Source organism: Camelina sativa, chromosome 16 (genome assembly GCF_030686135.1).
Source record: "Camelina sativa cultivar CO46 ecotype springtype chromosome 16, ASM3068613v1".
Lineage (NCBI taxonomy): Eukaryota > Viridiplantae > Streptophyta > Magnoliopsida > Brassicales > Brassicaceae > Camelina > Camelina sativa.
This window is the reverse complement of record NC_141895.1, coordinates 13,851,520-13,879,317: the sequence shown is the minus strand read 5'-3', so window position 1 is coordinate 13,879,317 and position 27,798 is coordinate 13,851,520. Positions and strand designations below refer to the sequence as shown.

General features: G+C 34.7%; 2 protein-coding genes and 2 long non-coding RNA genes across 13 annotated transcripts; 2 read left to right on the top strand and 2 right to left on the bottom strand.

The window, feature by feature from the left end:
• Positions 1-571: 571 nt before the first annotated feature.
• LOC104750328 (uncharacterized) lies at positions 572-2,751 on the top strand. Its single transcript, XR_761591.3, has 3 exons — positions 572-726; positions 1,583-1,757; positions 2,535-2,751. It is a non-coding gene; the product is annotated as an uncharacterized LOC104750328 (long non-coding RNA).
• Positions 2,752-4,479: 1,728 nt separating this feature from the next.
• Positions 4,480-13,808, bottom strand: LOC104750326 (uncharacterized). 10 transcript variants are annotated; one of them, XR_015585431.1, is made up of 9 exons: positions 13,689-13,801; positions 13,506-13,563; positions 13,364-13,432; positions 13,196-13,268; positions 11,892-12,441; positions 11,752-11,800; positions 7,956-7,993; positions 7,804-7,879; positions 7,455-7,684 (listed from the first exon to the last, which is right to left on the bottom strand). It is a non-coding gene; the product is annotated as an uncharacterized LOC104750326 (long non-coding RNA). The 10 variants fall into 10 exon arrangements; XR_015585433.1 differs by having other exon boundaries at positions 7,804-7,870; XR_015585434.1 differs by lacking the exons at positions 7,455-7,684; positions 7,804-7,879; positions 7,956-7,993 and having other exon boundaries at positions 9,778-11,800; positions 13,355-13,432; positions 13,689-13,808.
• Positions 13,809-18,130: 4,322 nt separating this feature from the next.
• Positions 18,131-23,296, bottom strand: LOC104753559 (uncharacterized). Its single transcript, XM_087491315.1, has 15 exons — positions 23,067-23,296; positions 22,178-22,789; positions 21,779-22,091; positions 20,793-20,939; positions 20,620-20,708; positions 20,440-20,532; positions 20,111-20,237; positions 19,901-19,965; positions 19,645-19,819; positions 19,317-19,511; positions 19,171-19,218; positions 18,937-19,083; positions 18,769-18,851; positions 18,575-18,690; positions 18,131-18,462 (listed from the first exon to the last, which is right to left on the bottom strand). Exons 2-15 carry the CDS (start codon positions 22,711-22,713, stop codon positions 18,368-18,370), a joined length of 2,229 nt encoding a protein of 742 aa, XP_087347441.1. The 5' UTR covers positions 22,714-22,789; positions 23,067-23,296; the 3' UTR covers positions 18,131-18,367.
• Positions 23,297-25,878: 2,582 nt separating this feature from the next.
• LOC147925483 (uncharacterized) lies at positions 25,879-27,006 on the top strand. The gene is made up of 2 exons (XM_087492638.1): positions 25,879-26,328; positions 26,659-27,006. The coding sequence occupies exons 1-2, from the start codon at positions 25,879-25,881 to the stop codon at positions 27,004-27,006; spliced, it is 798 nt and encodes a 265-aa protein (XP_087348764.1).
• Positions 27,007-27,798: the final 792 nt, after the last annotated feature.

Below are 27,798 nucleotides of genomic sequence, written 5' to 3'. Positions count from 1 at the left end.
AAGTAATAATAGGTTATTTTATAAAACCTCCTTTCAAAATCCAACTAAAACATTTGACCTAAATACATATACTTAAATTGATTAAAGATACTAATGGCATATTGACTAAGTATAATTGAGTAGCTCTAGAGTTTATCTTTTGATAAGTATTTTAAAATCAATGATTGAATAACATATGATTTTTGTTTGGATTTCCAAATCCATTAAAATCATATAACCAATAATCCCTTCTAAAATCAATAACAAATCAATTTTTAATGTTATAGTCAAAATATATATATAGATGATGAAGTGCCCACGAAGGCAAAACTTTTGTTTCTATGTTTTAAAATTGAAATAAATGTTCATTCTTAGCGTTATATTAAACAAGTTAGTGGTTCTTAATTGATCTGAATTAGTCTTTGCTTTTGATTCATTATACTATTAAACACTCGATGCCGACCTTGTCCCCTATTACCTCTATAGGATAATTTATCAACGTTACCTGCGCTGCATGCAAAGAAAGACATAATTGGATTATTAAAAAAAAGTTAATCTCAGTAGCTTATATATATATATACACCGGTCCAGAATTATTGCTAAGAACATGCATACTTAATTAGATATATGCTTAAAGAAGAATGGGTTTGAAAATTTCAACCAGTTTTCTTCTTCTATCTTTGTTTCTTCTACATCTTTGTCTCTTTTCTGAAGTTGGAGGAATTGAGACAGCTCACCGGAGGATAGGTCAGTGCATGCCTTCTTATATCTGTTTATATCTGCTTAGTTTGCTTAATCTTCCGTAAAGAAGAAGATCCGTAATCTTATAGGATTCTTCATGTCGTACATGATTCCTTAATTAAACTACCAAAAATATCAATTATTATAGATCATAGATGTATGAAAGTAATATAAAATATTTTTTCAACTATTATATTAAAGTTATTCTATAAATATGCGTCAATTTATACACTTCTAAAAATATTTATATTTCTCTTGATAAACAAATAATTATATAATTTTCTTATATCAACCAAATTTAAAAGTAAGTCATAATTGGGTTATTAGAAAAAGTTAATCTCAATAGCTTATATATAGACCGGTCCAGCATTATTGCGAAGAAAACGAAAATTATATGTACATGCTAGAAGAAGAATGTTTGAATGTCAAGCCCATGTACGACATATTAATTTGGGGAAGTGTAAACATATAGGGAAGTGTAAACTATCATTTTTTTTCCTTTCTTTTCGTGATATATTAATTCCGTAAGTAATATAATAAGTTTAGTAATTTTTTGCACACAAAAATCGTCAGATTAATTTAGACTTTAGACTGTTTAGTCTTCTCTTAATGTTTTTCCCTTTTTTTCTTTCTTTTTGTAACATCTATGAATTCTCTATTTTGTCTTCTCTATAATTTTTTGCACCAAAAAATCGTAGGCTTATTTTATTTTTTCTCTTTTGGTATTTTTTTTCTTTCTTTTCGTGATAGATAGTTTACACTTCCCTACATGTTTTTCGGTTTTTTTCTACGCTTATATTGTATTAAAATTGATCTTATTCATAATTTCTAACATAAAGTCTGCATTAATTCTTATTAGCAGAACCCATTAGAGAGCTAGCTGTATCACCATCTTGTTCGTGCGGAGGAGGCAAACGTCAAGATCCATGTCCACGTCCACCTCTACGTCCTTGCTCACCTCCACATGCACGCTAGAGACCCTATAAAGGGACGTAAAGAAGAAAGAAAAACAAATAAGATATTAGAATTCGATTTAGGTGCTTTCAATTTATTTAAAAATGTTTATCATAAACAGTAGTTCTCTTTAATAATTAATACAGAAAATAATAAAACTCCATGAAATGAAGGTGAGTAATAGGTTTCCATCCACATGATTGTGTAGTATTCGACTAGAAGAAGGTTTTTTTTAGTTTCTTTGAATATGAAATTTACTACTCAAAATTAAAGTATTTACATCATAAGATAGAGAGTTACACAGAATTTAAAAGAATCTATAATAACTAAAAGAGATGAGTAAACGCACAAACCAACACTGAAGCAAACCCTTTAATCAAAGTATTGGAGGGACAAAATCCTTCATGATTCTAGTGTCTATCGTCAAGACAATCGAAAATGTGTCCTAGTCATTGTTATTTTTTCAATGTACGTCAAAAAGTCATCAGTCAGTTCAGCTAGAGTCCAATGATCCCGAAAAAAATTTATGCATCATTTTGTGGAATCATCCTCTTTTTGTGGGCTCTCATTTGTTGGAAAACTACGAAGCAATTCATTGTTATGGAAGTTAGTTAAATGCCTTCATGCACTTCTTCAGTTCTCCAATGAGTTTTGATAGCTCTTCACTATAACAATCAGTCAGTCATGAAAAACAAGTTTTAATATTTCACAAAGGAACAAAAGACATCAGGATTAATTTTCATCTTGCATCATTCAAACATCATATGTTCATACTCCTTATCAGCTTGCTAACATCTTTACTAAGACTTTCATCATGTCACGTCGAACTAATGCTACATTTGTCATAACTTTTTTTTCAGGAAACCATATACCGGTCGACATTGTCCACAATGTTCGAGCTAGCCTTCGTCTCATATACATTTTTTTCTGTCTCAAACTTATCAGGGATCGATTCGAGATATTGAATACTTTGTGCCAGAATTTTATAATTCCTTTTTTTAACTTTTTGAACTGAAGTTAAAGAATTCTGTAATCCCATTATTTTATTCTAATTAATAAAAATCAGGTTTTCACAAATCCTACATTGCTTACTCTTCTCACCGTGAATCTTGTACGCTCCCATTACTAAAACACGATATCGTGTTCAGTAGTTAAAATGACTCCACGAAACGACGCAATAGTTAGAAAGAAACCTATAAAACGATCCTAGAAAAAGTGTACTCATCTTCGGAATATACAGAAAAGTCTAACCACATATGTATTGTCTATATTCTTGAGAATGAAATATATGATCATATTTATTGTCTATATTCTTTTATATTCCTTCTATTTCATATAAGATGTTTTATTTCTACTTTTCCCCTATTTTAAAGTTTTTTTTTTGTTTTTCACTATAGGGTGATTTCAAATTTCTATTCAAATTAGATATTACCTTAATATTTTTTAATAAATTATATTATGCAGTTTGTTTTAGAAATGGTAAAAAAAAATAAAAGTAGACATTTGATATGCTTGTTTTCAGTTAAAATATCTAATATTTAAAAACGGATGGAGTAATGTATATTAAAAAGTCAATTTTCAAACTTTACACAACATAAAGTTCAAAACTAATAAACTACTAGGTTATATTACAAAATCTCCCTTGAATTTTTTTTTTTTTTTTTTTTTTTTTTGACAACAATAGAATCAACTCAAACGAGCCAATTTGGAGGAAAAGAGTTTACAAACAAAACATGCTGCGGTGACAGTCGCGCTTGGCGTGCCAGAAAATCTGCTTTGACATTCGCATTACGTGGAACTAGAGATAGAGAGAAGGAAGAGAACTCCGCTTGATCTATCTTGATGTCGTCGAGGTAGGGTGTGAAAGCCGGCCATTCATGAGGAGAAGACACCATCTTCACCAAATCAGAACAGTCCGTATAAAAAACCACGTCCCGATAATCATGTCCAATCATGCAACGCATCGCCCAAATGAGAGCTTCTACTTCAGCATGGCTCCCTTGAAAATTCGTAAATACATATACTTAAACTGATTGAAGATAGTAATGGCATATTGACTAAAATCAAAAACAAATCAATTTAACCTTTATAGTCAATATATATATTGGAAAAATATTGATGATGAAGTGTCCATGAAGGAAAAACATTTGTTTATATGCTTTTAAATTTATATAAATGTTCATTCTTAGTGTTATATTAAACAAGTTAGTGGCTCTTAATTGATTTGAATTAGTCTTTGCTTTTCATTCATATAACGTTGATGGTGAAAATACTCGATGTCGACTTGTCCCTTATTGTACTCTATAGGATAGTTTAATTTATACAACGTATGTGCCAAGAAATTGCTTGCAAAGAAAGTCATACTTGGGTTATATAAAAGAGTTAATCACAATAGCTTATATATAGACCAGTCCAGCACTATTGCTAAGAAAAAAAGAAATTATATGTACATAGACTGTTAATTAAGTACATTCTGGATTACGAATGGGTTTGAAAATGTCAAGCAATGCTCTTCTTCTATCTTTGTTTCTTTTACTTCTTTGTCTCTTTTCTGAATTTGGAGGAATTGAGACAACTCACCGGAGGATAGGTTAGTGCATGCCTTCTTATATCTGTTTATATTCTCTTGTTTTATTTTATCATTGTAGCCCAAGCTATATACAACTGAATTTGCTTTCTTCAGTAAAGAAGAAGATCGGTAATCTTAAAGGATTCTTTTAAGTCGTACGTAGTCCCTTAATAACACTAGCAAATGATCAATTATTATAAATCATTGATGTATGAAATTAAAGCAATAACCATAAATCATAGACTAATTTCAAAGTTAATTTATATTACTGTTTCTTTTAATATATTATTACTACAATTACAAAATTAGCAAGAACCATGCACTATTTACACACAAAAATTGTAGGATTAGTTTAGTCTTTTTTTTGGGTTTTTCTATTTTTGACAGGTAATTTAGTTTTCTCCAGAATTTCTATCGTTATTTTTGTTACTACCATTCTGTATTAAAAACCTAAAATTGATATTTTCATAATTTCTAACATCAAGTCCTCACTGATATATCCACAGTAGAAGAACCTAGTAAAGAGATAGCTGCAACTCCATCTTGTTCATGCGGTAGCCAAGGAAGTGGTTCTCGAAGATCATACCATTATCAACGTCCATGCCCACGTCCACGTCCGTGTCCACCTCCACATGCACACTAGCTACTAGACCTTTGAAAAGGAAGCTAGTAAAGAAGAAGGGAACAAAATAAGATATTGGATTTCTATTTTGGTGCTTGCACTTTTTAATTATAATTTCTTAGATATAAAAGAATAATAATGATTATTACAGAAAATAAATAAAACTCAAAATAAAATAAAAAGGTGGTGCGGCAACAACCCACTCTACCAGCTACGACAGCAGAGTTCCCTCCAGGCACGGTTACCACTCTTCGTGTAGCTCAAAATTGCGTCGAACATCATAGCCAGCCATCCCATTCTTACCCATATCGTTTACATCATTATACTTATACCATTTCATCAACAACATTGCTCACCTTACCGGAGATCCATTTTGCATATTTAAAATGTTACGGTCTGTCTATCGTCAGCCTAATCAAACCAAAGCCCAAGATCGAAGATTCGGTAATAACTTGTCTATTTTACAAGAAATGATTAGGATAAAACTCTCGTTGGTGGAATCCCTTACATGAATTCTACATTCGCTTTATCTTTACCGTCACAGTACCATGACAGTTAACATCAACGGAATTACCAAAAATTAAAAACATACAGATAAAGTGCCTATTCTGGAACATATGATGGAGATACAAAAACTTACTGAAGAATTACTTTGTGTGATGTCCAAAAGCACCCCTAGAAGAGCTGTATCCAATACTTGAAAATTCAATTTTCAAAATTGCTTCTAGCTAAGTGAAAATTCACCAAGAAAGCAACTATATTAGGCCTAATCATCTAGAGAGACAAGTCTGCTCTGCTAACGAACTCAATCCAAAGATATGATCACCCATCTAAAATAAGCAACCACCGTACCATGGAAATTGAAATTCATGGATTTAGGATGAATAAAATCTTGAGTGAAATAAACTACCACATCAAAAACCTTCCTGAAGTGATATATAGAATAATCAAAAATGTTATAAACCACTTAATGGATGGACTCCATAACCAGGCCCATACACGGCCCGTATATGGCCCGTATACGTCCAAGGCCATAAGGCCCATTCGGCCATGGCTTTTAGACTAGGTCGGTTTATATCCTAATGTAATTGGGCTTTGCCCTTGACTATATATATGTGTAACCTCGTGATTAATAATAAGAATAAGACAAGAGATTTCGTCCCCCTAAACTCTCTAGTTTACAACACGTTATCAGTAAGATAGCCTCTAGCCCTAAAACCCTAAGGCAACCGCCGATTCTCTTCTCCTTCCCTAAAACTCTAAAACCCTAAACCGCCTTTCTGTTCTTACTTCCATCCGAGATTAAACACCTTTCTGTTCGAAGATCTCCTTGTTCACGAGCATACCTTAAGCTCGTGATCAAGTTCTATCGATAACTTGATTGAGGTTCGTGGTTCGCGGTTCGGGGGAGTAGAGAACAGATTGTTCAAGCTTCATTATCTTCTTCGTCTTTGTGGAACTCTTGCCAAGTTCTTACATTAACAAAAAAACATGAGACTTATTGTGGAGTCAGATCCATTAGAAGTGGATCTCATCAAAGAGTTTTCTGAGTGGGTACTAAAACTTGGAGATGGTAAACTATCTGAGCCAAACAGCGGTGAAGCAGTGATTGATATACCTGAAGATATGCTTCTGAAAGACTCTTTGGATCTAATTAATTCAATCGCACTTAGCACATATCCGTCTTTGCTTCACAATCTTGATGAGGGGGATTATTTCAAGGAACGTGCGATACTATGTCCTACAAATGATGTTGTTGATGAAGTAAACAATTATATGATGGATCTTCTTCCAGGGGAATCACATCAATATTATAGTTCAGATAAGATCTGCAGTTCAGATTCTTCCAGCAAGAGAGATGATGGTCTCTCAACAGAATACCTTAATTCAATTAAGTGTTCTGGATTGCCAAACCATCTTTTGAAATTGAAGAAGGGAGTTCCTGTTATGTTGCTACGAAACATTGACCAGCAATACGGATTATGTAATGTAACCAGGCTGCAAATAACTCAACTTGGAAAACATGTCATTGAAGGAAAAGTTAACATCGGCAACAAAGTCTATCTTCCAAGAATGCTCTTAATGCCTACAGATTCTAGATTGCCTTTCCGGCTTCAGCGAAGACAGTTCCCAATAGCTCCTTGCTTTGCGATGACAATTAATAAGAGTTCGGGACAAAGTTTCTCCCATGTCAGGATATACTTGCCGAGACCAGTATTTACACATGGGCAATTGTATGTTGCACTGTCAAGAATCAAGAGTAGGAAGGGCTTGAAGATTCTTATCGTTGATGAAAATGGTGAAAGGGTGAACACAACAACTAACGTTGTGTACAAAGAAATATTCCAAAACATATGAGGTATGTCCTACATCACTCAGATAGAAAACTACTTAGTTCTTATAAGTATCCTTTATTCGTATATATAGTACTTATTGAAAATTTTCTAATAAGTTTTTTTTTTCACTTATTCAAGGTGCAGATGAGTGCTTTAAAGCTTGAGTTGCAGTTCTCCCTATCTAACATCTCAATTCCTACTATCAAGAACCCTTATGTTGTTTAGTCAATCAAAAAGCTTCAAATCATTTCTGTTTTTTTTTTCTTTATTTATCAGTCAGCTTACTACAATGCAACGTTTTGTATTCGTGTATTTATTTCTTAAAAACATATTATCCATGTTAAGAGATGATTTTAAGCAGGTAGAAACAGATAAGAAGAAACCATACCTTCGACTAATGGGTAATGGCAACAGAGTCATCTTCACGGTGAAAGTTGTTAACCTTGCTTTAAAAAGAATGATTGGACTTGCGTTCTGGAATTCCTTTTGAGATCAAAATTTAAGAAAAAAAAATGAAAGAAATTATTGCTTTATCATACAATCATCAAATCTATGGCATTCAATTAAAGAATTTGAGGATAAAAAGAAATTGATATATTTACCTAATTAGTAATTAGCATCCCCATTGTATAATTTTTCCCCGTTTCAGGATGATCTCTCGATGGATCCCTGCTAAAGCTTTTTATCGCTAATGTTAATTTTGCTGGAATTTTGGGAGTTGTAATATGAAATTTGGATTTATTTAATCAAGTACCTTTGCTGAAATTGAAACATTCGGTGGATGATTTAACTCTATTGGAGATGGAGAGCATGAGATCGGTGGGCGCCGATGAGACGAGAATCAGATTAGAAGATAAAGATGATAATTTGATGAAGGAAAACAAAGACATATTATTTATTTCTTTTTTTAATGTTAATTTAAAGTTAAAATTCACTATTTTTAATTAGGTCGTGCAACGCACGGGCCATGACACTAGTACTATTATGTTTTATGTGTTTTGGGGCAACTTATGTTTGAGTTTTTAAGTAGAGTTCAACATATAGATTTTAGAGTTTATAGTATCATCCTGATTTTATGTTTTATCAATAGATATAAATTTATACAATTTTATAAGTTTGTGTGGAAAAACTAGACTATTTTCTCTTTAATTTTTTTAGTGAAAAACTCATTATGTTTTCGGTTCCATCTTCTAATGGAATATGAAAACATCCGAAACAAAATACCCACTCCTAATATGAATAAAAGTTTCTTTGAATATCTAACTTAAATCTAGTGGTATCACTAGTGTTCAACCTCAAGTTATACGTTTAATCATATAAAATACCAAGCATTAAACAAACGATTAAAATTTGAAGCCCTATCTGCTTCCTCATAACCAATTATAAAAATTAATAGTATATCTTCAATTTGGTATAATTTACCACACTAACTATTTCAAAAAGCAAAATGATATATGATGTGATCATGAGACCATCCAAGACGACCCTTGAGTCTTGCTCACCACGAACGAAGTCAAAGGTCAACTCTTCCAGCTAAACTACTATTTGGGATACATTTTTACCTCATCTAGAGCATATATCGAGGTGGAATTAGTCCAATCAGAGTTGAGATGAAGAAGTTATTCATTTTACAACTCAGGTGAACTCATGGCTACGCGATTTGGACCTACGAGTATTCAAAGGAGTTCAGATGAAGAAGTTATTCATTTTACAACTCAGGTGAACTCATGGCTACGCGATTTGGACCTACGAGTATTCAAAGGAGGATTCCGACCAATTCAAAAGGATTCAAGGTATGAACCAAAATGTTCTAGAATCTTGATCCATCCTAGAATCACTGAGAATTGGAAGCACATTAAAATCAGTTCATATTTGAAAGATATGGATATTTCAAATCAATGGATCTGCCCCAGTCCCAGTTTCGCGTATGAGCCAAAGATCGTGTTACACAGACTAACTCAGCATCAATTTCGACACGAAATCGGTTGGAGAATGTTAATGGATTTCTTATGTTTCCAACAAGCCCAAGAACACAAGATCTGGCCAACAAACCACAAAGTTACGCTTCATTTGCGAAAGGAGGTCAACCTAGTTCTTCACATGAAGAATTTTAGGTCCAGTTGGTTTAGTTGCTTCCAGAATTATGTTTGGCAACCAGGAGGTGTTTCTACTAAGCGCAATGTGAAGAAATGGTACAACCCATGTTGTTTCTTATCAGCAAGTTGGACCAAAGAGTCAAAGAGAGAAAAGATCAAAGAAACCCTTAATGGGTCAGTTCAAGAGCTTATGGCTAAAGAGAGCATGGGAGATACTATTGGAGATGATACCTATTAAGTCCAGCCCACTATGAGCCTAATTCAAGTCCAAGAAAGCTCAAAATAATTACTTTATTTTGTGGTCAAAGAGGGATGACGAAAATGGAGTTCAACTCACTTTGGGAAGAACACCTTGGGAAGACAAACTTCAAAGAGTTGAACCTTCATTCAACTATCTATCTTTATTGTGTTTTAGTTTCAAGAATAATATTTGGCTTTGTGACCAAGTTTTATATCTCTATATAAACTCATGTAATTTCATTTGAGAATAATCAATCAATTTTCTTTTTTATTTTAAGAATTTATCTCTTTGTTCTTTGTCTAGAACATTTCTTTGTTTCTTGGTGTGTAATATCCAAGCAACAGCCTCCTCTTGCTGGACTAGTGTGATATATCTAGCAGCGATTAGAGTTGGAAATATCAGCAGTCTTCCGCAACTATTGTGCGACCCCTCAATCCATCAAATCTCCCTTGTTGCATCTTGCACCTTGGCGAGTTTTTATCATTTCTAATCCGGCTGAGTGATCCTCGAATTTTGGGCGTATCAATATATCATCCAAAGAATGATGATAAAAGAATTATCGGACTACCAACCAAAATGCAGGAACAGTGTTCATGACCATACATATTTTATAATCTAACACAAAGCTAAAAAACTATATATTATGTATGTTCATGACCATACAGAAACTATGTTTTTCAACAAAACTAACATTGAAATTCAAGTTGTGCGTTTAACACAAACAAACAACAACAACAACAACAAAAATTGAAAGGTCAAAATGGAATAGATATATACCGAAAGGCTACAACTGAATTTTGACATCAACCATAGAGAAAAGTGTGATTAAAACAAAAGGCATAGAACGGAATAAAGAAATACACATTGCATTCTAACTAAATCAACCAATCATTCGATAGAGTTCCAACTGCAAAGACTAGAGTTCCATGCGCAAAGACTAAGAGACCAAAAGATAGGCACTAACTAGTGTTGTAAAAAGATTTAAGGCAGAGAGTACAACAAGTGGTAAAAACTAACATAATAATCATACAAGTGTATGATGCAAATTTTGAGAATGTTAGTTAACATGTTTGTACCGATCACCAAGGATTGAGAACATAACAGAAACAAATCCATACCATGATTAAACTAAAATACTATCATAAGCTGCACGAGTCTCAACTATGTTCATCTATATCGTAAAACAAGAGAATTTATGACATTTTCAGTTAGTGTATAGATATAGGAAACACTCAAGCGAAGGGGTATAAATTATAGAATCTAACACAGTATTCATTTGAGTATAATGAAGAATTCCAAAATGTGGTTTCACATGACTAGAACAATCACCAAGGGTTTATAGCATAACGCAAAACAAAGACATTCAAGATTAATATTATTACCATAATTCAGTTAGTGTATAGATATAGTAAATGCAGAATTCCATAATGTGGTTTCACCTGCTTAGAACAATCACCAAGGGTTTAGAGCATAACGCAAACAAAGACATTCGATATTCAATAATATTATTACCATACTGTGCAGTAATATCACAGACAATTTAAATATTATTCCCATAAGTAACTACAGTAGATCCCAAGATGCATCTATTTCATTAAATGAAAAAAGTTATTTATACATACAAACACCAAAACAGAGATATTAAGTATTTTCAACACACAATATACTGTTTCAAAAGCCAAAGTAAAATGAACCTTTACTCAGTGGATGGTGCAAAATCCTAGGATGTCATTCACATGTTTAAAACAATCACCAAAGTTTTAGAGTAGAAGGCAAAGAAAATACTTTCAAGGTTCAAGGAACACAAACACAATCTACATATAAGTAAAATATATACGAGAGACTCTACATCCACTATATAGGATAAAAGAGCGTATGATACACAAGCACTGAAACATAGAGAATAGTAAAATTATAATACACAATGTACTAATCTAGGATAAAAGAGCATATGATACACAAGCACTGAAACATAGAGAATAGTAAAATTATAATACACAATGTACTCATCTAGAAACGCAAATTTTTATGATTTTCAAACTGAAAATAATACCTAGTCTCTCAAATTGTGGAATCTGTTCCCAACTGCGTAGAAACTACCTCTTTGGAGTTCAGGATGCTGTATGTGTCTCTCACTTGTGATTTTCATATACTAATTACAAACAAGTTTGGAAAGCACTTAAACAAAAATAAAAAGGTTTGAAAGCATATACCTATCAAAAGTCTTGACAATCTGAACACCGTAACTTGAGAAGCACATACCTGAAAGAAAAAGGAAAAAGAATTTGTTAGTCTACAATTTATGTGAATGTCATATACTTACCTCGTTGGGCTAAACTTCTTTAAGCCGTACGTTGGTCCAAGTTCAGTCATTAAGCCGCAAGGTCAGTCATTCATGTCTTATAGTTTTTACCAGCCGAGGCTACCAAACTTTGAGAACTCTTTGGTTCTTTCTGCATGTCTTATGGTTTTTACCAGCCGAGGGTACCAAACTTTGAGAACTCTTTGGTTCTTTATTCATGTCTTATGGTTTTTACCAGCCGAGGGTACCGAACTTTGAGAACTCTTTGGTTCTATGTCTTTTGTCTTAAAACTTATTTAGCCGAGCGTACCAAACTTTGAGAACTCTTTGGTTCTTTCTTCATGTCTTATGGTTTTTACCAGCCGAGGGTACATAACTTTGAGAACTCTTTGGTTCTTTCTTCATGTCTTATGGTTTTTACCAGCCGAGGGTACCAAACTTTGAGAACTCTTTGGTTCTATGTCTTTTGTTTAAGACTTATTTAGCCGTTGGATAATCCAATAAATCGCAACCTCTTTTCCAATTCCCAACATGCATGCACTACCAAGCCAACAGTCCACGATCCACGATTTTGCTCGGGACAATGTTCCCAAAATAGAATCTGACAGAACACTATTAGATTAATGTCTGTCAATGATCTGTTTTGGGTTTTAAAAGAAAACAAAAACATCAAACCTTAAAAGCCCCAAAACTAAGAATCCGCAGACCAAGTAACCAAAACCAAAAACGGATCAGGATTCTTGTTAAAGTGAATATTTTTTTGTTGTTGGATCAAGAACACAAAAACAAAACAAAATCTTGATTCTAAAATCACAATGATACAAAAGTCAATTGCTTAAATATGAAAAAAAAAACAAAAAATCCGAACAGAAGTGGACTGATCAATTGTACCCCCATTTGATTTCAGTCCTCAAAAACTTGAAAACACAAATAAAAACCTGATTTACAAATCATTGTATCATGATTCAAAGAACCGGATTTAGTGTCATCTTTACAAATCATTGTATACCCCATTTGATTTCAGTCCTCAAAAACTTGAAAACACAAAAAAAAAAAAAAAAAAAAACCTGATTTACAAATCATTGTATCATGATTCGAAGAACCTGATTTAGTGTCATCTTTATAATCAGAATTACATGACCATACACAATGGAAAAGTTCGTCTCTGTAAAATACAAACGCAAACAAAGCCATAAAATAATCCCTGCTAAAGAATAGAGTTCTCACTAACTAAGTGAATAAAACATTTGAATCAAAAACAGTTCAATAAGCTCCGTAGTAGTAGAGAATCAAATCAATTTGCAAAAAAAAAAAAAAATTACACACGAAGCGAGGATCAGAGGAAGAAATCTGACCATGAGGAGGAAGAAGAAACCAAGCCGCCGATTAAATAGTTTCGTGCCGAATCAAAACAAACAAACCCTAGATCTGTACAACATAAGAACAATTAGTCAATTTGAAAACCCTAACAAACAAACAAAAAAAAACACGAAGAGAGGATCGGAGGAATGAACCTTAATTACCAAATAATCACGACGGAGAATAATCCCAGCCGATTGAACTAGTCTTGTGCCTGAATTAACCGAAGAGATCTGTCCAACACAATAACGATTAGAAAATTCAAAAACCCTAAAAAAAAAAACACAAAGGATCGGAGGAAGAAACCTTATCAAGTCACCACGAGGAAGAAGAAGAAGCCCAGTCGATTGTAATGGTTTCGTGCCTGAATCATATCAAAATCAAAACCCTAAATCAATAATAAGAACGATTACACAAAAATTTATACAAATCCTGAAAACAAATTAGCGATACAGAGAAATTGAAATTCATATCATAAGATTACTCAACGTGAATCTCCACAGCAGTCGTCGAATCGAAGCATTTCTTCATGCGAAAACCCCGAAGCGAGAAAAAAAAAAAAGCGTTTCTAATTTAGGTGATTCCTCTTCTTTTAACCCCCCGATCGATATGTATATCACCGACATAACGCGTTTCCTTAACGGCTATTTTTGTATCTGGATCTACCGTTGATTCATCGTATATTTTAATCTAATGGTTCTGCATTTTTCACGATTATAAGTAATATTTTTCTTTTTAGTTGGCAAGACAAACACAAAAGCAAAAACATTTTATCTTAAACGGGTTTGTGGTTATCTCCATAATTATATAAAGAAGGCCCAATAAGGTCCATTAGTTTTAAATTCCTAATTTAAACATCTTTCTTTTTCACTTTAAATTCCTAATTACGCCAGACGTCATTTTAAACCTGTATGTGCCTATTTTGGAGACTTTTTGCATAGAAGGTACATATACATTACTAATTAGTAGTCACATTTATCAGTCTTAATAATATATAGCAAGAAATCGTATGTTGTTACTTGTCGTCCAAAACAGAACGTTTGAAACCGCGTTACATATGTCATTCAAATATAAAATATGTTAGTTTCGAAAATGATGTAAACAACAATAAAAAATTATTGATTTGGCCTTACTCTATATACTGGTCAATAGAGATAGTTATGATGTATGATAAAATCAAAGCTTGTGGCAAAAGAATGGGTTCAAAAAAACCATCACATATTTTTGTTCTTCTATTTTGATTTTCACTATTTCTTCTCAAGTTAGAGTCGTCGAGGCTACAAGCCGCATACTTGGTAAATACTAATCTTTAGAGATTTGAAAAAAACACAATCATCGGGTGGCAGAAGCTAAATATGGTAGTCAAACAAAAAGATTTTGTTCCGTAAACTGAGGGTTATAATATAAACTTCTTTTGATGTTGTAGCAAATGGAAGGAGGACCATCGTCTGGACTCCAGCATCAAAGTCATGTGGAGCTTCTCATGCATCGTGGAAGAAGTATCGCCGACCCTGTAAGCGTCCTCCAAGATCTGATCCTGCTTCCTACAACTCTCCATAAGACCATAAGACAGTTTCACGTTTAGTTTTGGAATTTCGGGGTTATGCGAGACAAAATAAAGTGTATGGTTTTCAAATGTCCTTTCTCATCTGTATGTCTAAATCAGTGTGTAATGTCTAAACCATATATAAGGATATAACTTTATTAATCTCACATTTTCTTTTAAAAGAACATGAACTTCTGTTGCTAGCTAATAATAACGTAAAATATTGCAAAAGTCAATCTGGTACACAGTCTGAAATATGGCAAAGTACAAAGATGTTGCGTCATAAGATGCAAATTTGACATAGAACCTTAATTTTGTATAATAAATCATTAATACAAACAAATGTATCAACACTCTAAAATTAAAAAAATTATTGAACTCTCTTAAGTCCAAGCAACTTCCCATTAGTACGATATTATCCGTTAAATTAGTTTTAAGTTGTCAAATAGCACAAATTTAATTTTAGGCTCTTTTCCAAAAGGTTCCACGGTAATTAGAGTTGGATGACTTATATATTAAAAACACATTTTCTAATATTATGATATGGGATGTTGGCTTGTATCCCAACAATCCTTCTCCCAAACATAAGACCATGAACTTTTGGTCTCCTTTCCAGCGAAACCTTGACCCCTATGCACCAACACCCCTTATTTGTGAAGTATTCTTAAGACACCCTTCTAAACGTCTCATATTAAGGGCTTCTCTCACACTTTTTTTTACCTAGTCTCTAATACCAACTATTAGATTCTCCATGTCCAATTCAACTCTTCCATTAGTATGATATTGTCTGTTTTGGGACCAAGTGGTCAAATCCACACAATTTTATTTTTGAGCTTCTTCCCAAAATGTCTCATATGTACTAGTTGGAGTTTATAAACTTATTTTCTAATCCCAAAAGATCTCATACCTACTAATTGGACTTAACTTATTAATTAGATACTCATCAGAAATTTGTCAGAGTTTTTTTTCTGAATTTCTGACCATATTTTCTAATAATAATAATAATCCAAACATAGAAAATTACTTTTTAATGAATTCCCGTTTGTACATCGAATTTTTCGATTAATTTTCGACTAATTGCAACAGTTTTTTTTGTGGGAAATTAGTTGGTATTTTGTCGGAAATGGTAGTGAGAAATTTGAATGTTTCTTTTGTCGATGTACCATACTATGCATGTTAAACAAAAACAATATATGTCGTGATTTTATGTATTATGGTAAGTAGGACTGTCCATTTTGGTTAATAAAACCACTGGTCGTAATTTATGTGTTGCAATGTGTTATGTGTATCCTGTGTTGTATAATCAATTAATCATACATGATACATGGAACTGCGTATAGTAATTATTTGTGTTGGAAGTCGGTTATAGTTAAATAACTTTTGTATGAAAGATTATTCTGTGCAATAGAAAAATAGTAGATAAAGATGATGTAAGCTTAAGAAAAAAGAAACGAAAGATTATTCGTCAATACAATAAAATAGAATAAAGAAATGAAATAGTCAAAGTAAAAGGAAGAAAGTAACAAATCTAAGTCAATTGCATTCAAAATTATGTGTTAATTAAGTTTAATTAGCAGTCAATAAATTAGTCATGATTGTTATTTTCGAGTAATATGTAATGGCAAAGAGGTCGTATACTCGTATGTTGGCTTTTGGTTCATAGGTCGTACGTATCTGTAAATTTTGCCAAGCAATTCAAACTTGTAATAAGTTAAATAATTAAAAATGAATCTTGCCAATAACGTGTGTGTATATAAGAAACTAGGACCATGAAAGATGATAACAGCAAGATAATAACATAATTAAATTGGCCTTGCTCTATAAATATCGGCCATGAAACACTTTAGATGATCACAACATACCGCGACGAAAACAAAAATGAGTTCGAAAACATCATATATAGTTTCTTTTATGTTATCTCTTCTCATTGTGATTCTTGTTTTTTCCTCTCAAAGTGGAGTCGTGGAGGCTACAGTCACACCTAGATACCTAAAGATTGTACATATAAGTATAAATATCAATGCATATATCCTCTCAATTCAAGTGCAAATCCTCTAATTGCTTGACTATATGCATATCTGAACATAAAAATCTTGTAGAATAAAAAAAATTATGATTATTTCTGTTTTTGAAATAGTTAATATTTATAGAACATTAAATAGCTGGCCAAAAGTAAAAGAGTAAAAAATCTCATTCTCATTATTTTTTACATTTAAAAATGACATGACATTCAAATACATGTGAAATATCGGATTGCCGACTGCACGTCTCAAATGAACTAGATGAATATCCGCGCTATGCGCGGGCTTATGGCTTACCGTTTTTTAAATAATTGTGCTACTAATTTCTTTTTTATTTTATTTATCTTTGGTTTTTTTAAATGTGGAAATCTTGAAAAATATATTTTTGACATTGATTTTTTAATACTTCACATATGTTTTCTTATTTGTAATTGAATTATTAGATACATTCATGAATAACTTTGTTTTGAGAGATTTAAACATTCTATAATTCTTGTCTAAAACTTCTAAAAACATATTCCAAATGAAAGCTTAATCTAATGATACATATTTTGTAACAAAGAGTTTTTTGGTTGAATAAATTTTATATTCATTCAAAAGAAGCTTAAGTACATTTAGATATCTTCGCTTCTCAATTATATACTATGAAACACTAACACTTTCTTTTATCAAGAATTGCAGCTTGGCTAATTCTTTAATAGATATAATCAAAATAAACACTTTCTTTTTATGTTAGCTCTTCTATTTTTTGGAATATAACTCTATTTTTTTTAATAAGAATTTCATTTAATTTTCTTTTTGACAATTTAGATTTAGAATATGAAAATCTCATTCCTCTTTGTCTCTGTAATTTTCTAACTAACATTCTATAGTTTAATTCAATTATCTTCCATTTGATAGTGAACAAAACCCCAATTTTCATCATATATAAAATTTTATTTCTTTTGGGACAAACTTTCATGAATTTTTCTACAATATTAAGAAATATCCCGATCATTACTGCAACTCTTCAAACTATTGACAAAATTGTAACGCCTAAACCATATGTCGATACATTCATGGTTTACGACAAGAGGAAGAAGTGGCTCTTTGATTGACTCCTGATGCTTTTTTTTCTTTTGATGATGCATCTATATGAAAAAGACATAGAAAATGTTTCATATTCCTTTTAGTTTAGATTTGTTTTTTTAACGATGATAGACATGTGACACTCCCTCCACGTAGATTTCACTTTTTTTTTTGTGTTTTGAAATAGATTTCACATATTTGCATCGAAATAGGTGTTCACTTTTCACAAATTTGGGAACTCGAATTGCGATTTTCACGACACCTGGCAGTTTCGACACCAAAATACAACAATTCAATGAAATCAAACACATATATTCTCCATTTTATTTCAACCGCAAAAACAGTAGTAATCGTATCGTCATTCTTCGACTTGGTGATATACATTTTTCACATTGTTTCGTCGTGGTAAGTATAAAACTTCTTGAAGAAACCAGTAATGTCGAAAACAAAAAACCTCCTCTGAATATGTATTTTATTCTCTTTTCGTTTCTAGTTATCAATCAGGTTACGTGATGACACGAAAAGAAACAATTTCAAGACTTGGTAGTAGGCTCGTCTGTCTCGTCAGCTTCAGCATCTTCGATCTCGCTCGCTAACTTCACTAAATCTTCCACCAGTATTTTGCCATCTAAAGCAAAAACCCAAGAAAACTTCCATCATACAATCCAATGCGAATTATCAGGAAAAAAAAGTAAGTTTAGAAGTTAAGGCAATGGAAGAAATAAAATATAGTGTGTGACCTTTATCTTTCGAAAGATTCTGGATAAGCTCTTGGATTCCCTCTTTGCCCAATGTGTCTTTCAAGTACATCGCAGCCGATGCTACCTCATCTGGACTTACCTTTCCATCATAATCTCTGTACAAACAAAATTGATTTGATTCATTGCCAAAATATTCTAAGGCGAGAAATCATCTTAAGGATAGTTACACAGACCTGTCCAGGAGTCGCCAGCGGTTGCCAATCTTGTTATCGACATCATCAATTTCCTTTTCCAGTTTCTGGAGCATTGTCTCCACCTAAAGATAGAAGATAAATAAAGAGAATATTAAACAAAACACTACAGAGTTTGTGATCAACAAAACATGATAGAACTGTTGTTACCCTATCTAACAACCGAGAGGAAGTTTTATCGGCGATAGCTTTCTGAGCACTTCGGTCACTATCTTCTCGAGCAGCTAAATAAGCTTTCCTAGCCTCTTCCTCATCATCTGTACCACCTTTCTCTACCATGCTGTTGTATAGATCAACCTGTAAGTAAGGAAAGTAATTTTACTCGCATCAATCTAAGAAAGCAATAAAATGAAGAGAAACGAAAAATGTTTTAAGCCGATTTACCTCTTTTTTAACTAATTTTAAGAACTCCTCACGCTCCATGCTAACAGACTGGAATCCAAGTCAAAAGAAAAAACAAGCATTAACCCATTTGATAACTTATGAAAACTCTGATAGTAGCAAATGGGAGTGTGGTAAAGTGTACATACAGATGCGGAAGCTAAAACTGCCAATGCACGGCTAAGCTCACAGAGCTGCTCATGCTTCTCCAGGGTTTTCGCTTTTGCCTGTTCATTAGCATCTTTAGCTGTAGAAGCCATCATCTCATCCAAAGCTACATCTTTTTGGCTCGAAGCGGACTCTTTCATCTTTGCCATTTCCTCCTCTTCTTCTTCCTCCTCCTCCTACATTCAACCGAATCAGAAGTAAGATAAGAGTTTATGCATGCAAGGGAATTTCCAGACTCGATAGAAGGGAAAGAGAAATATAGTTCCACAATCATGCTTTGCTTAGTAGGGCAACAAAGATAAAAAAAACCTTGATTAATTCTTCTTGCATTTCTAGGTACTCCAACTTCCTCTTCCTTTCTGATACAGAATCTTCCGATGACAGAGCTGTCACCCCAACAGTGTCCACAACCTCATCTGGCAGAGAGGAGAGAGTAGCTTGAACAGCCTCTTCAGGCTTGAGTTTCCCAGCCATTGAGAATGATCTGTTAATACGCACAGCCATATCATTTTCTAATCTTCTCGTATATAGTATTAATATCTACTGAAGTGCAATAGAAGATTACCTAGAGAGAATTAAGAGGGATGATGGTACTGAATGGTTGAGGGACAAATCCAGCCAGTCATTTAGCTGCAATGAGAGATTTACAGATCAGCAATCACCTATATCTCTAATTTAACTTTTAGAACAACACAACAAACTATACAAGATCTTTCTTCTTGTTCACAAAGAGTACAACTTATTAACAACTCCACAAAGATTTATAAACGATAACCTGCTCTCTCATTTCTTCAACTGAACCTAATTGCAGCATTCCTCTGTATCTGCAAGCTTGGCGCAGTTCAGCTTCTGTGAGAGACTCCAAACCTTCAGCCTTGATCAACTTATCATCTTTTTTAATCCTACAAAGTCCAAAGAATGGCATTGGCCAATGATTATATGAGAAAGAAGAACATAAATTTAGATGAACGTATACTTTGCAATGCGTGGAGTAAATTGATGCTCACAAAACTCTTATTTTGCCACCAGAAACAGAGAAAATTATTGTAGAACAATAGGGCTCATTGTCAGACATTTAAGAAATATGAGCAATGTTGAACTTACTCCTGTAATCTTTTCCGAAGCATATACCGTAAATATGCATCAGTTCCGAATGGGCTAATACCCATGTATTTGCACATATTTACCAATCGAGACCTGCGATAAGGAAGATAATATAAACAAAACAAACCAAGACAGAAGCAGTATATTTACCAAGATATACAGTTTAGACTAATGCGTAACCTGTTAATGTTATCTAATGTAAGCTCATCGTTGAAGAGCTTCGCAAAGCCCAAAATTTCATCATTTGAAACGCCGACTCCTCTTCTAACCTGTGCAATTAATAACGAAGCTATCAGTTCATCTAGAAGATTACCGAAGGAAGTCAGTTATGTAGAATAGCAAGGAAAATGAACCTTGTTCATAAATCCATCGAGATCTTCTGCAGTCTTTTTAATCTCTCCACTGCGCAAGGTTTGGACTTCCTTTGCCATTTCTTTAACAGTATCTTGGAGAAACTTAGCATACTCCATTCTTGCATTCAGCCTTCTTTTCAGTGCTTCCTGAAAAAGAAACGTGAAGTTTTCATTAGCATGAAATATCAAACCAATCCATACTTTCCAGATCAGTGTAAAGTAAGTATAAAATTAGTATGATTTGTATTTCTTTAGCATTGATAAGTATCACTTGGATTGACAAAACAAAATAATGTCACTTAAGGGTAGCCTGAATAACGATCACCGCTAAACCAGTTTCAAACAAAACTAGTTTCAGTACCAGATATACGCCTTAGTTTAAACATTTTTAACTTTTACAGGGAACAACGGTTAAAGGCTACACATGTATATCAAACGTGGGCCTATGATGTTCGGGATATTTTCAGACACTGAACACTTTTGAAACACTGATGTTAACCCTAGATTAAATTTCATACAAAAACATTTCCTACTACATAAAATAAAACAAACCAAAATAATTTTTCCAGCACTAATTTGCCAGAAGCTGGAAAAAAAAGGTAAAGTTTGCTGTCCCATGATGAATATAAAGCCATCACATAGGTAGAAACGACTCCTGACAGTCTTAGGCCAGTTTCCAAAGAAGTAACTGGCAACACTAAATTGCTGTAGTATTTGGTCTATGAAAATGTTCCTTCTGAACCTAAAGTGTACTACATTATCTTGGGGATGGAAGAGTAAAATATAGATGAAAATGTGGAAATATAGCTCATCAAGTCTGTCAAAATAGTCATGCAAAAGTTCCAGTACTCTAGTCGGCATATATAGAATAACCAGAAACATCTCACCATAACTTTTTTAGACAACTGAATTTGCAATACCAGTAAATAAAACGGATAAAACACGTATAAAGAACGGAGAAGCAATAAAATAGGGTTAAACAGTACCTCTTCTTTCATCTTGTCCTGGAAAGTTGACGGCAGCATGTTTGGGAACAACTTAAGAAAAACCGGCAGCAAGAACTCCATGAATGGAACAATAATGAAAACAGCAACCGGGACTAATCTAAAAATGTCGGCAGTTGTTCGAGTGAGTTGCTGTCGTTCCCTCCTAGAGAGACCTTTTCCATTAGCAAGTTTAACAAGCAGCCTTACACTAATCCTGACATCAGCCCAGAGCAACTTTGTCCCGAGCCAGTAGTGTTGCAGAGTAGATTTAAATTCATCTTTCCAATGGCGAAGCTTCTTGGCCCAATCTTCCCTGCAGAATAGATCATATGTTAATAAATAACAATAGATAGCATCAAATCGCTCAAAAGCTATACAACATAGAAAACGCAGCCATACCTGCTCATTGATGCAATAGCTCTTAAAGCAGGACCTATTCCCAGAAGAAACGACCTCACACGTTGCATAATGGATATATCAGATTTTTGGGATTCTTCCAGTTTCATGGCTTTAGCTTTGGCTTTAGCCAAACTTAACCCCTCAACAGCTTCATCACACTCCTCGGGAGAAGCTTCTTTATTTTGTGAGGTAACCTTTTCTTCCTTTTTATCATGGTCAGGCTTGTTGGCCGTTGCTAGAGAGGAGTACATAGATTGTCGAACCAATCTATATCCCAAAGGGTAAGGCACATCTAATTTTCCAACTCCATTACTAAAACTCGGAGACTGAAGCAATCTACTAGTATAAAAACCCTCCAACGACACAGTCGACTCTTTATTCTTGACATGCTTGAAATCAGAACTAATCCCTCTAACGTTCTCATATCCTCCTTGTCCTAGCCGCTCAACGCTTGAAAGACATTGAATCGTAGGCAAACGTTCACTAAGAGATTTAACTACGTAACTACTCCTTCGAAGCAACGCTCTTGAAGCCATATTTGCAGTAAAACGTGTAGATATATACAGTATGAAACCAGCTACATACCAGCAGAAAGCCAAATTCTATACCAATCTGCACAATGAGTATAAGATATATCATTTTACATTGATGCTTAACCCAGATATAGATCATTCAAAAAAAAAAAAAAAAAAAAAAGTCCTAAATCGGCAAAGTCCTAAAACACCTAAATAAACTGTGAAATTCGCACTCGATACACTGGATTGAAAGCATTTTATGAATACTAGCAGCAATCTGAAACACGATCCTTGGGTACTAATAAAATTGATCGCGACGAAATTAAGATAAAATCAGAAACTTTAATCGGATGATGAAAATGGAGACGACTTACATCTACAAAGAAGCAGGAGTCGAGAAGAATGGGAATCGATCAAACGTGAAAGATGATCTAAAATTAGTTAAGAGGAAAAGAGCGTCAAACGAATTGTCGTCACTGAGTCGGAGAAGAAGAAGAAGGAGGAGGAGGATTCTTCAATTCAACGTGTTTCTTCTGCTGATTTTGACCGTTTTGTTTCGGGTCGGGTCGATCATATACGGATCCGAAAATACACATTAAGTTATAATAATAAATAGTGACTATATATAGGTATTAATATATTGGTAACAAAGAATTATATAAATTTAAAAACTAAATTGAACATTCAGTAAAACCTCTATAAATTAATATTGTATTACTAATAATAAATTAAAACTCTATATTGGAAAATTTTAATTAAGTTTTAAAGGTATTAGTTTATCTATAAATTAATATTTATAGAGATATTTTTTTTATGGTGATCCTGTTCCCAAAAACCGTGATTTGGTTTGGGAGAGGTTGGTACGGATAAGTACTATTTGGTTTACCTCTTGGTTCGTAATAGGGGATTTTAATGAGTTAATTGGTAATCATGAGAAACGGGGAGGGAGGTTGCGTCATGCTTCTTCCTTTCTTGCTTTTAACGCGATGATAAGAGATTGTGGTTTTTTAGAGTTTCCATACTTGGGGGATTGTCTCTCCTGCAGGGGTTGGAGAGACAAGAAGCCAATACGGTGTAGACTGGATAGGGCCTTAGGAAATGAGGATTGGCATGATTTATTTCCGGACACAGTTACGGAATACCTGCCGATGATTGCGTCCGATCATATGCCTATTGTAGCTAGTGTGAGTGCGAAGCGGTCGCGGGGACGGCGAAGTTTTATGTTTGATCGTCGTTTGATTGGAAAGGCGGGTTAAATGGAGGCGATCTCGTCCGGTTGGCTGAGTGACCGAGACCAAGGATCACCGAATTTTGTGGACAAAATTGTGAATTGTCGACGGGCGATTTCTCGTTGGCGCAAAACACAGGCCCTGTATGGGCGGGATTTGATTGAGGATCTTAAACGGCAATTAGCGGAGGCCCAGACGGATGATGCGTCCTCTCCGGGGTTAATATCGGACTTACATAGCCGGTTGCACGAGGCATACAGGGATGAAGAGATACATTGGTATCAAAAGAGTAGGAATCGTTGGATGCTAGTGGGAGATAAGAATACCAAGTATTTTCAGGCACAAACTAAGCAACGCCATGCTCGTAATCGGATTGTGGGGCTTTATAACAAGCATGATGTTTGGTCTATGGAGGAGGCGGATATTTGTGATACGGCTGTGTCATATTTTGAGGATTTGTTTTCTACAATAAATCCTACTTATTTTGATGATGCTTTACGGGAGGTCAAAACGGTCATCACAGATGCGGATAATGATCAGTTAACGGCCCAGGCCACTAAGGTAGAGGTTAAGCGGGCTTTATTTATGATGCATCTGGATAAAGCTCCAGGCCCTGATGGGATGACTGCTTTGTTTTTCAAAAAGGCATGGGCGGTAGTTAAAGCGGATCTTGTTTCCATGGTCAATCAGTTTCTGGTCGAAGGTGTTTTTGATAAGAGCTTAAACCGAACGCATATCTGTCTCATCCCAAAGGTGGCCAAGCCAACATGGATGGCGGAGATGCACCCGATTAGTTTGTGTAATGTGGGATATAAGGTTCTCTCTAAAGTCTTGAGTCAATGACTTAAGGAGTTTTTACCTGGTCTTATTTCGGAGACGCAATCTGCATTTGTTCCAGGTCGTTTGATATCGGATAATATCTTGATTGCCCAGGAGATGTTTCATGGGTTGTGCACAAACAATTCATGTAAGGGGAAGTTTATGGCAATTAAGACGGATATGAGTAAGGCGTATGATAAGGTTGATTGGGGTTTTGTGGAGGCTTTGCTACGAAAGATGGGTTTTGCGGATCGATGGATCTCATGGCTCATGTTTTGTGTTTCCTCGGTGGAGTATAGGATTTTTCTTAATGGTCAACCAAATGGTTTGATTGTCCCACAGAGGGGTTTGAGACAGGGTGGTCCATTATCACCGTATTTATTTATTTTATGTACGAAGGTCCTTATTGCCAATATTCGGAAGGCTGAGGCGGATAAACGAATTACAGGTATAAAGGTGGCTAATAAATGTCCGCCGATTACCCATTTGCTGTTTGCTGATGATAGTCTTTTTTTATGTTAGGTCGATAAGGATCAATGTGGGGTGATTTTGGATATTTTAAAGCAGTATGAGGGGTTCTCGGGTCAACAGATTAATTATGTGAAATCTTCAATTCAGTTTGGTCACACAGTGGATGATCTAGTTAAAACGGAGATACAGAAAGTCCTAGGGATAACCAATATGGGGGGGTATGGGCTCGTATCTGGGCCTCCCAAAAGGTTTGGGTGGTTCCAAGACCAAGGTTTTTTCTTTTGTTAGGGATCGGCTGCAGGGTCGAACAACTGGCTGGTCAGCCAAGTTACTCTCGAAAGGGGGTAAGGAGGTGATGATTAAGTCTATCGCGATGGCAGTACCGACTTTTGTGATGTCCTGTTTTCATTTGCCAAAAACAATCACATCGAAACTAACTAGTGCCGTGGCTAATTTATGGTGGAGTTCAAATGGCCAGGCAGGGGGTATGCATTGGATCGCTTGGGAACGGCTCTACTGCAGTAAGCAGTTGGGGGGTTTAGGTTTCAAGAGTATTGATGATTTCAATACAGCTTTATTGGCTAAGCAGTTATGGCGGTTGATAGAGCATCCCGAATCACTGTTTGCGAGGGTTTTTAAAGGTAGGTATTATCGGCACTCAGATCCTATGGATCCAATACGGTCATACTCACCCTCGTATGGGTGGAGGAGCATCGTATCTGCTAGATCTCTGGTGAATAAAGGGCTCATTACATGGGTCGGCATAGGGTCCTCTATTTCTATATGGAATGATCCCTGTGTTCCGGCTCAATCCCCGAGACCAGCCTTAAGTAACGGTCCTTTTAAGGATCCAACTCTTTGTTTAACAAATTTCATAGATCGCCAAACGAATTCTTGGCGTAGGGACATGCTTATTGAGTATTTTGATCCCGTGGATGTCCCATTCATAGAGGCTATACCTCTAGGTAGCTGTTGCACAGCAGATTACCCGGGATGGCACTTTACAAAAACGGGAAAATATATGGTCAAATCTGGGTATGAGATACAACGTTTGGGCGTACTTGGTACTTTTCGGGCTCCTGGGTCTGGTCCTGAGATCACTCCTCTTCTTGTCAGGGTTTGGCAAGTTCATTGCCCACCAAAATTAAAGCATTTTATGTGGCAAGTTTTGGCGGGTTGTATTTTGGTATTTGCAAACTTAAGCCGTCGGGGGGGGGGGGGTGAATTGTGCGGTTGGTTGTACACGGTGCGGGGCGGAGGTGGAGGATAGCAATCATGCCATATTTTTGTGTCCACCGACTCGACAGGTCTGGGCTTTAGCCATGTCCCGGTAGGGCCACTCCTCTTTCCGACTGAGTCCGTATATGCTAATGTTGATCATTTTTTGGGTACCAACAATCAGGGTTCACAGGTAGCGGCGTTTCCGTGGCTGATGTGGTTTATCTAGAAAGCCCGGAATGCACATGTTTTTGAGAGTCAGGATGAACGTCCTGATGAGATTGTCCGGGTGGCGGAAGGGGAGGCTTTAACCTGGCAGGCGGCTCAGACGGATGATGAGCTGGGGGACATCCTCTCACCTCCTATGTGCTCATCTTCTGGAATTGGAACTGTTCCTCGATTTCCTCCGGTTTTCACAGGTTATAGATGTTATGTTGATGACTCTTGGAAGGCGGCTGATGTTTTTGCAGGTGCAGGATGGTTTTGTACCCCGTTCAAGGAGCTACCAATTTCCGACGGAGTTTGTCCCCGTTACATGCAGAATTTGAAGCCTTCATCTGGGCCATGCGGTGCATGATTGGACATGATTTCCGGGATGTGGTTTTCCTTACCGACTGTTCAGACTTGGTGAAGATGGTGTCTTCCCCTAATGAATGGCCAGCCTTTGCAACATACCTAGACGACATTTGGATTGACAGGGAGAAGTTTTCTTCTTTTTCTTTAATTCAAGTGTCACGAACCACAAATGTACGAACGGATTCTTTAGCACGTCAGGCGCGTGTATCTCCGCATCATGTTTTGTTTGTAAACAATTTCCCACCTAATTGGCTCGTTTGAGCTGATTATTTTGTCGACAAAAAAAAAAAAGAGATATTTTTTCTAATTTGATATTTCTTTTATATATATATATATATATATATCTTTATGTAAGATTTAATTTTTGTAATTAATATTTTCTTAGAATCAGTTACAAAACAATCAATAATTATTATGTTTTAAACAAAACACCAAAATACCTTGTAACAGTAAAAATAAGGGAGATTCTCAAAAATATCATCAAAATAAGTTTTTTTTCCAAACTTAGCACAACATCTCTAAAATTCCAAAAATAGTACCAATTAATCTTTTAAAATTAAATTTTAAATACAAAATACTAAACTCTACCTCTCAAACTATATCCCAAATATGAAATTGAGAATCCAAACACAAAAAACAAAATTTTAAAAATTAATTCTAAATATTTTAATTTGTTAAATAGTGTTATTTTTGGAAATTTATGGAATATGTGCTATAGTTGTCCTTAAAACTTGTTTTAATGTTATTTTAGGGTATTTCTCTAAAAATAATATAAGAATAAGTATTATCAATA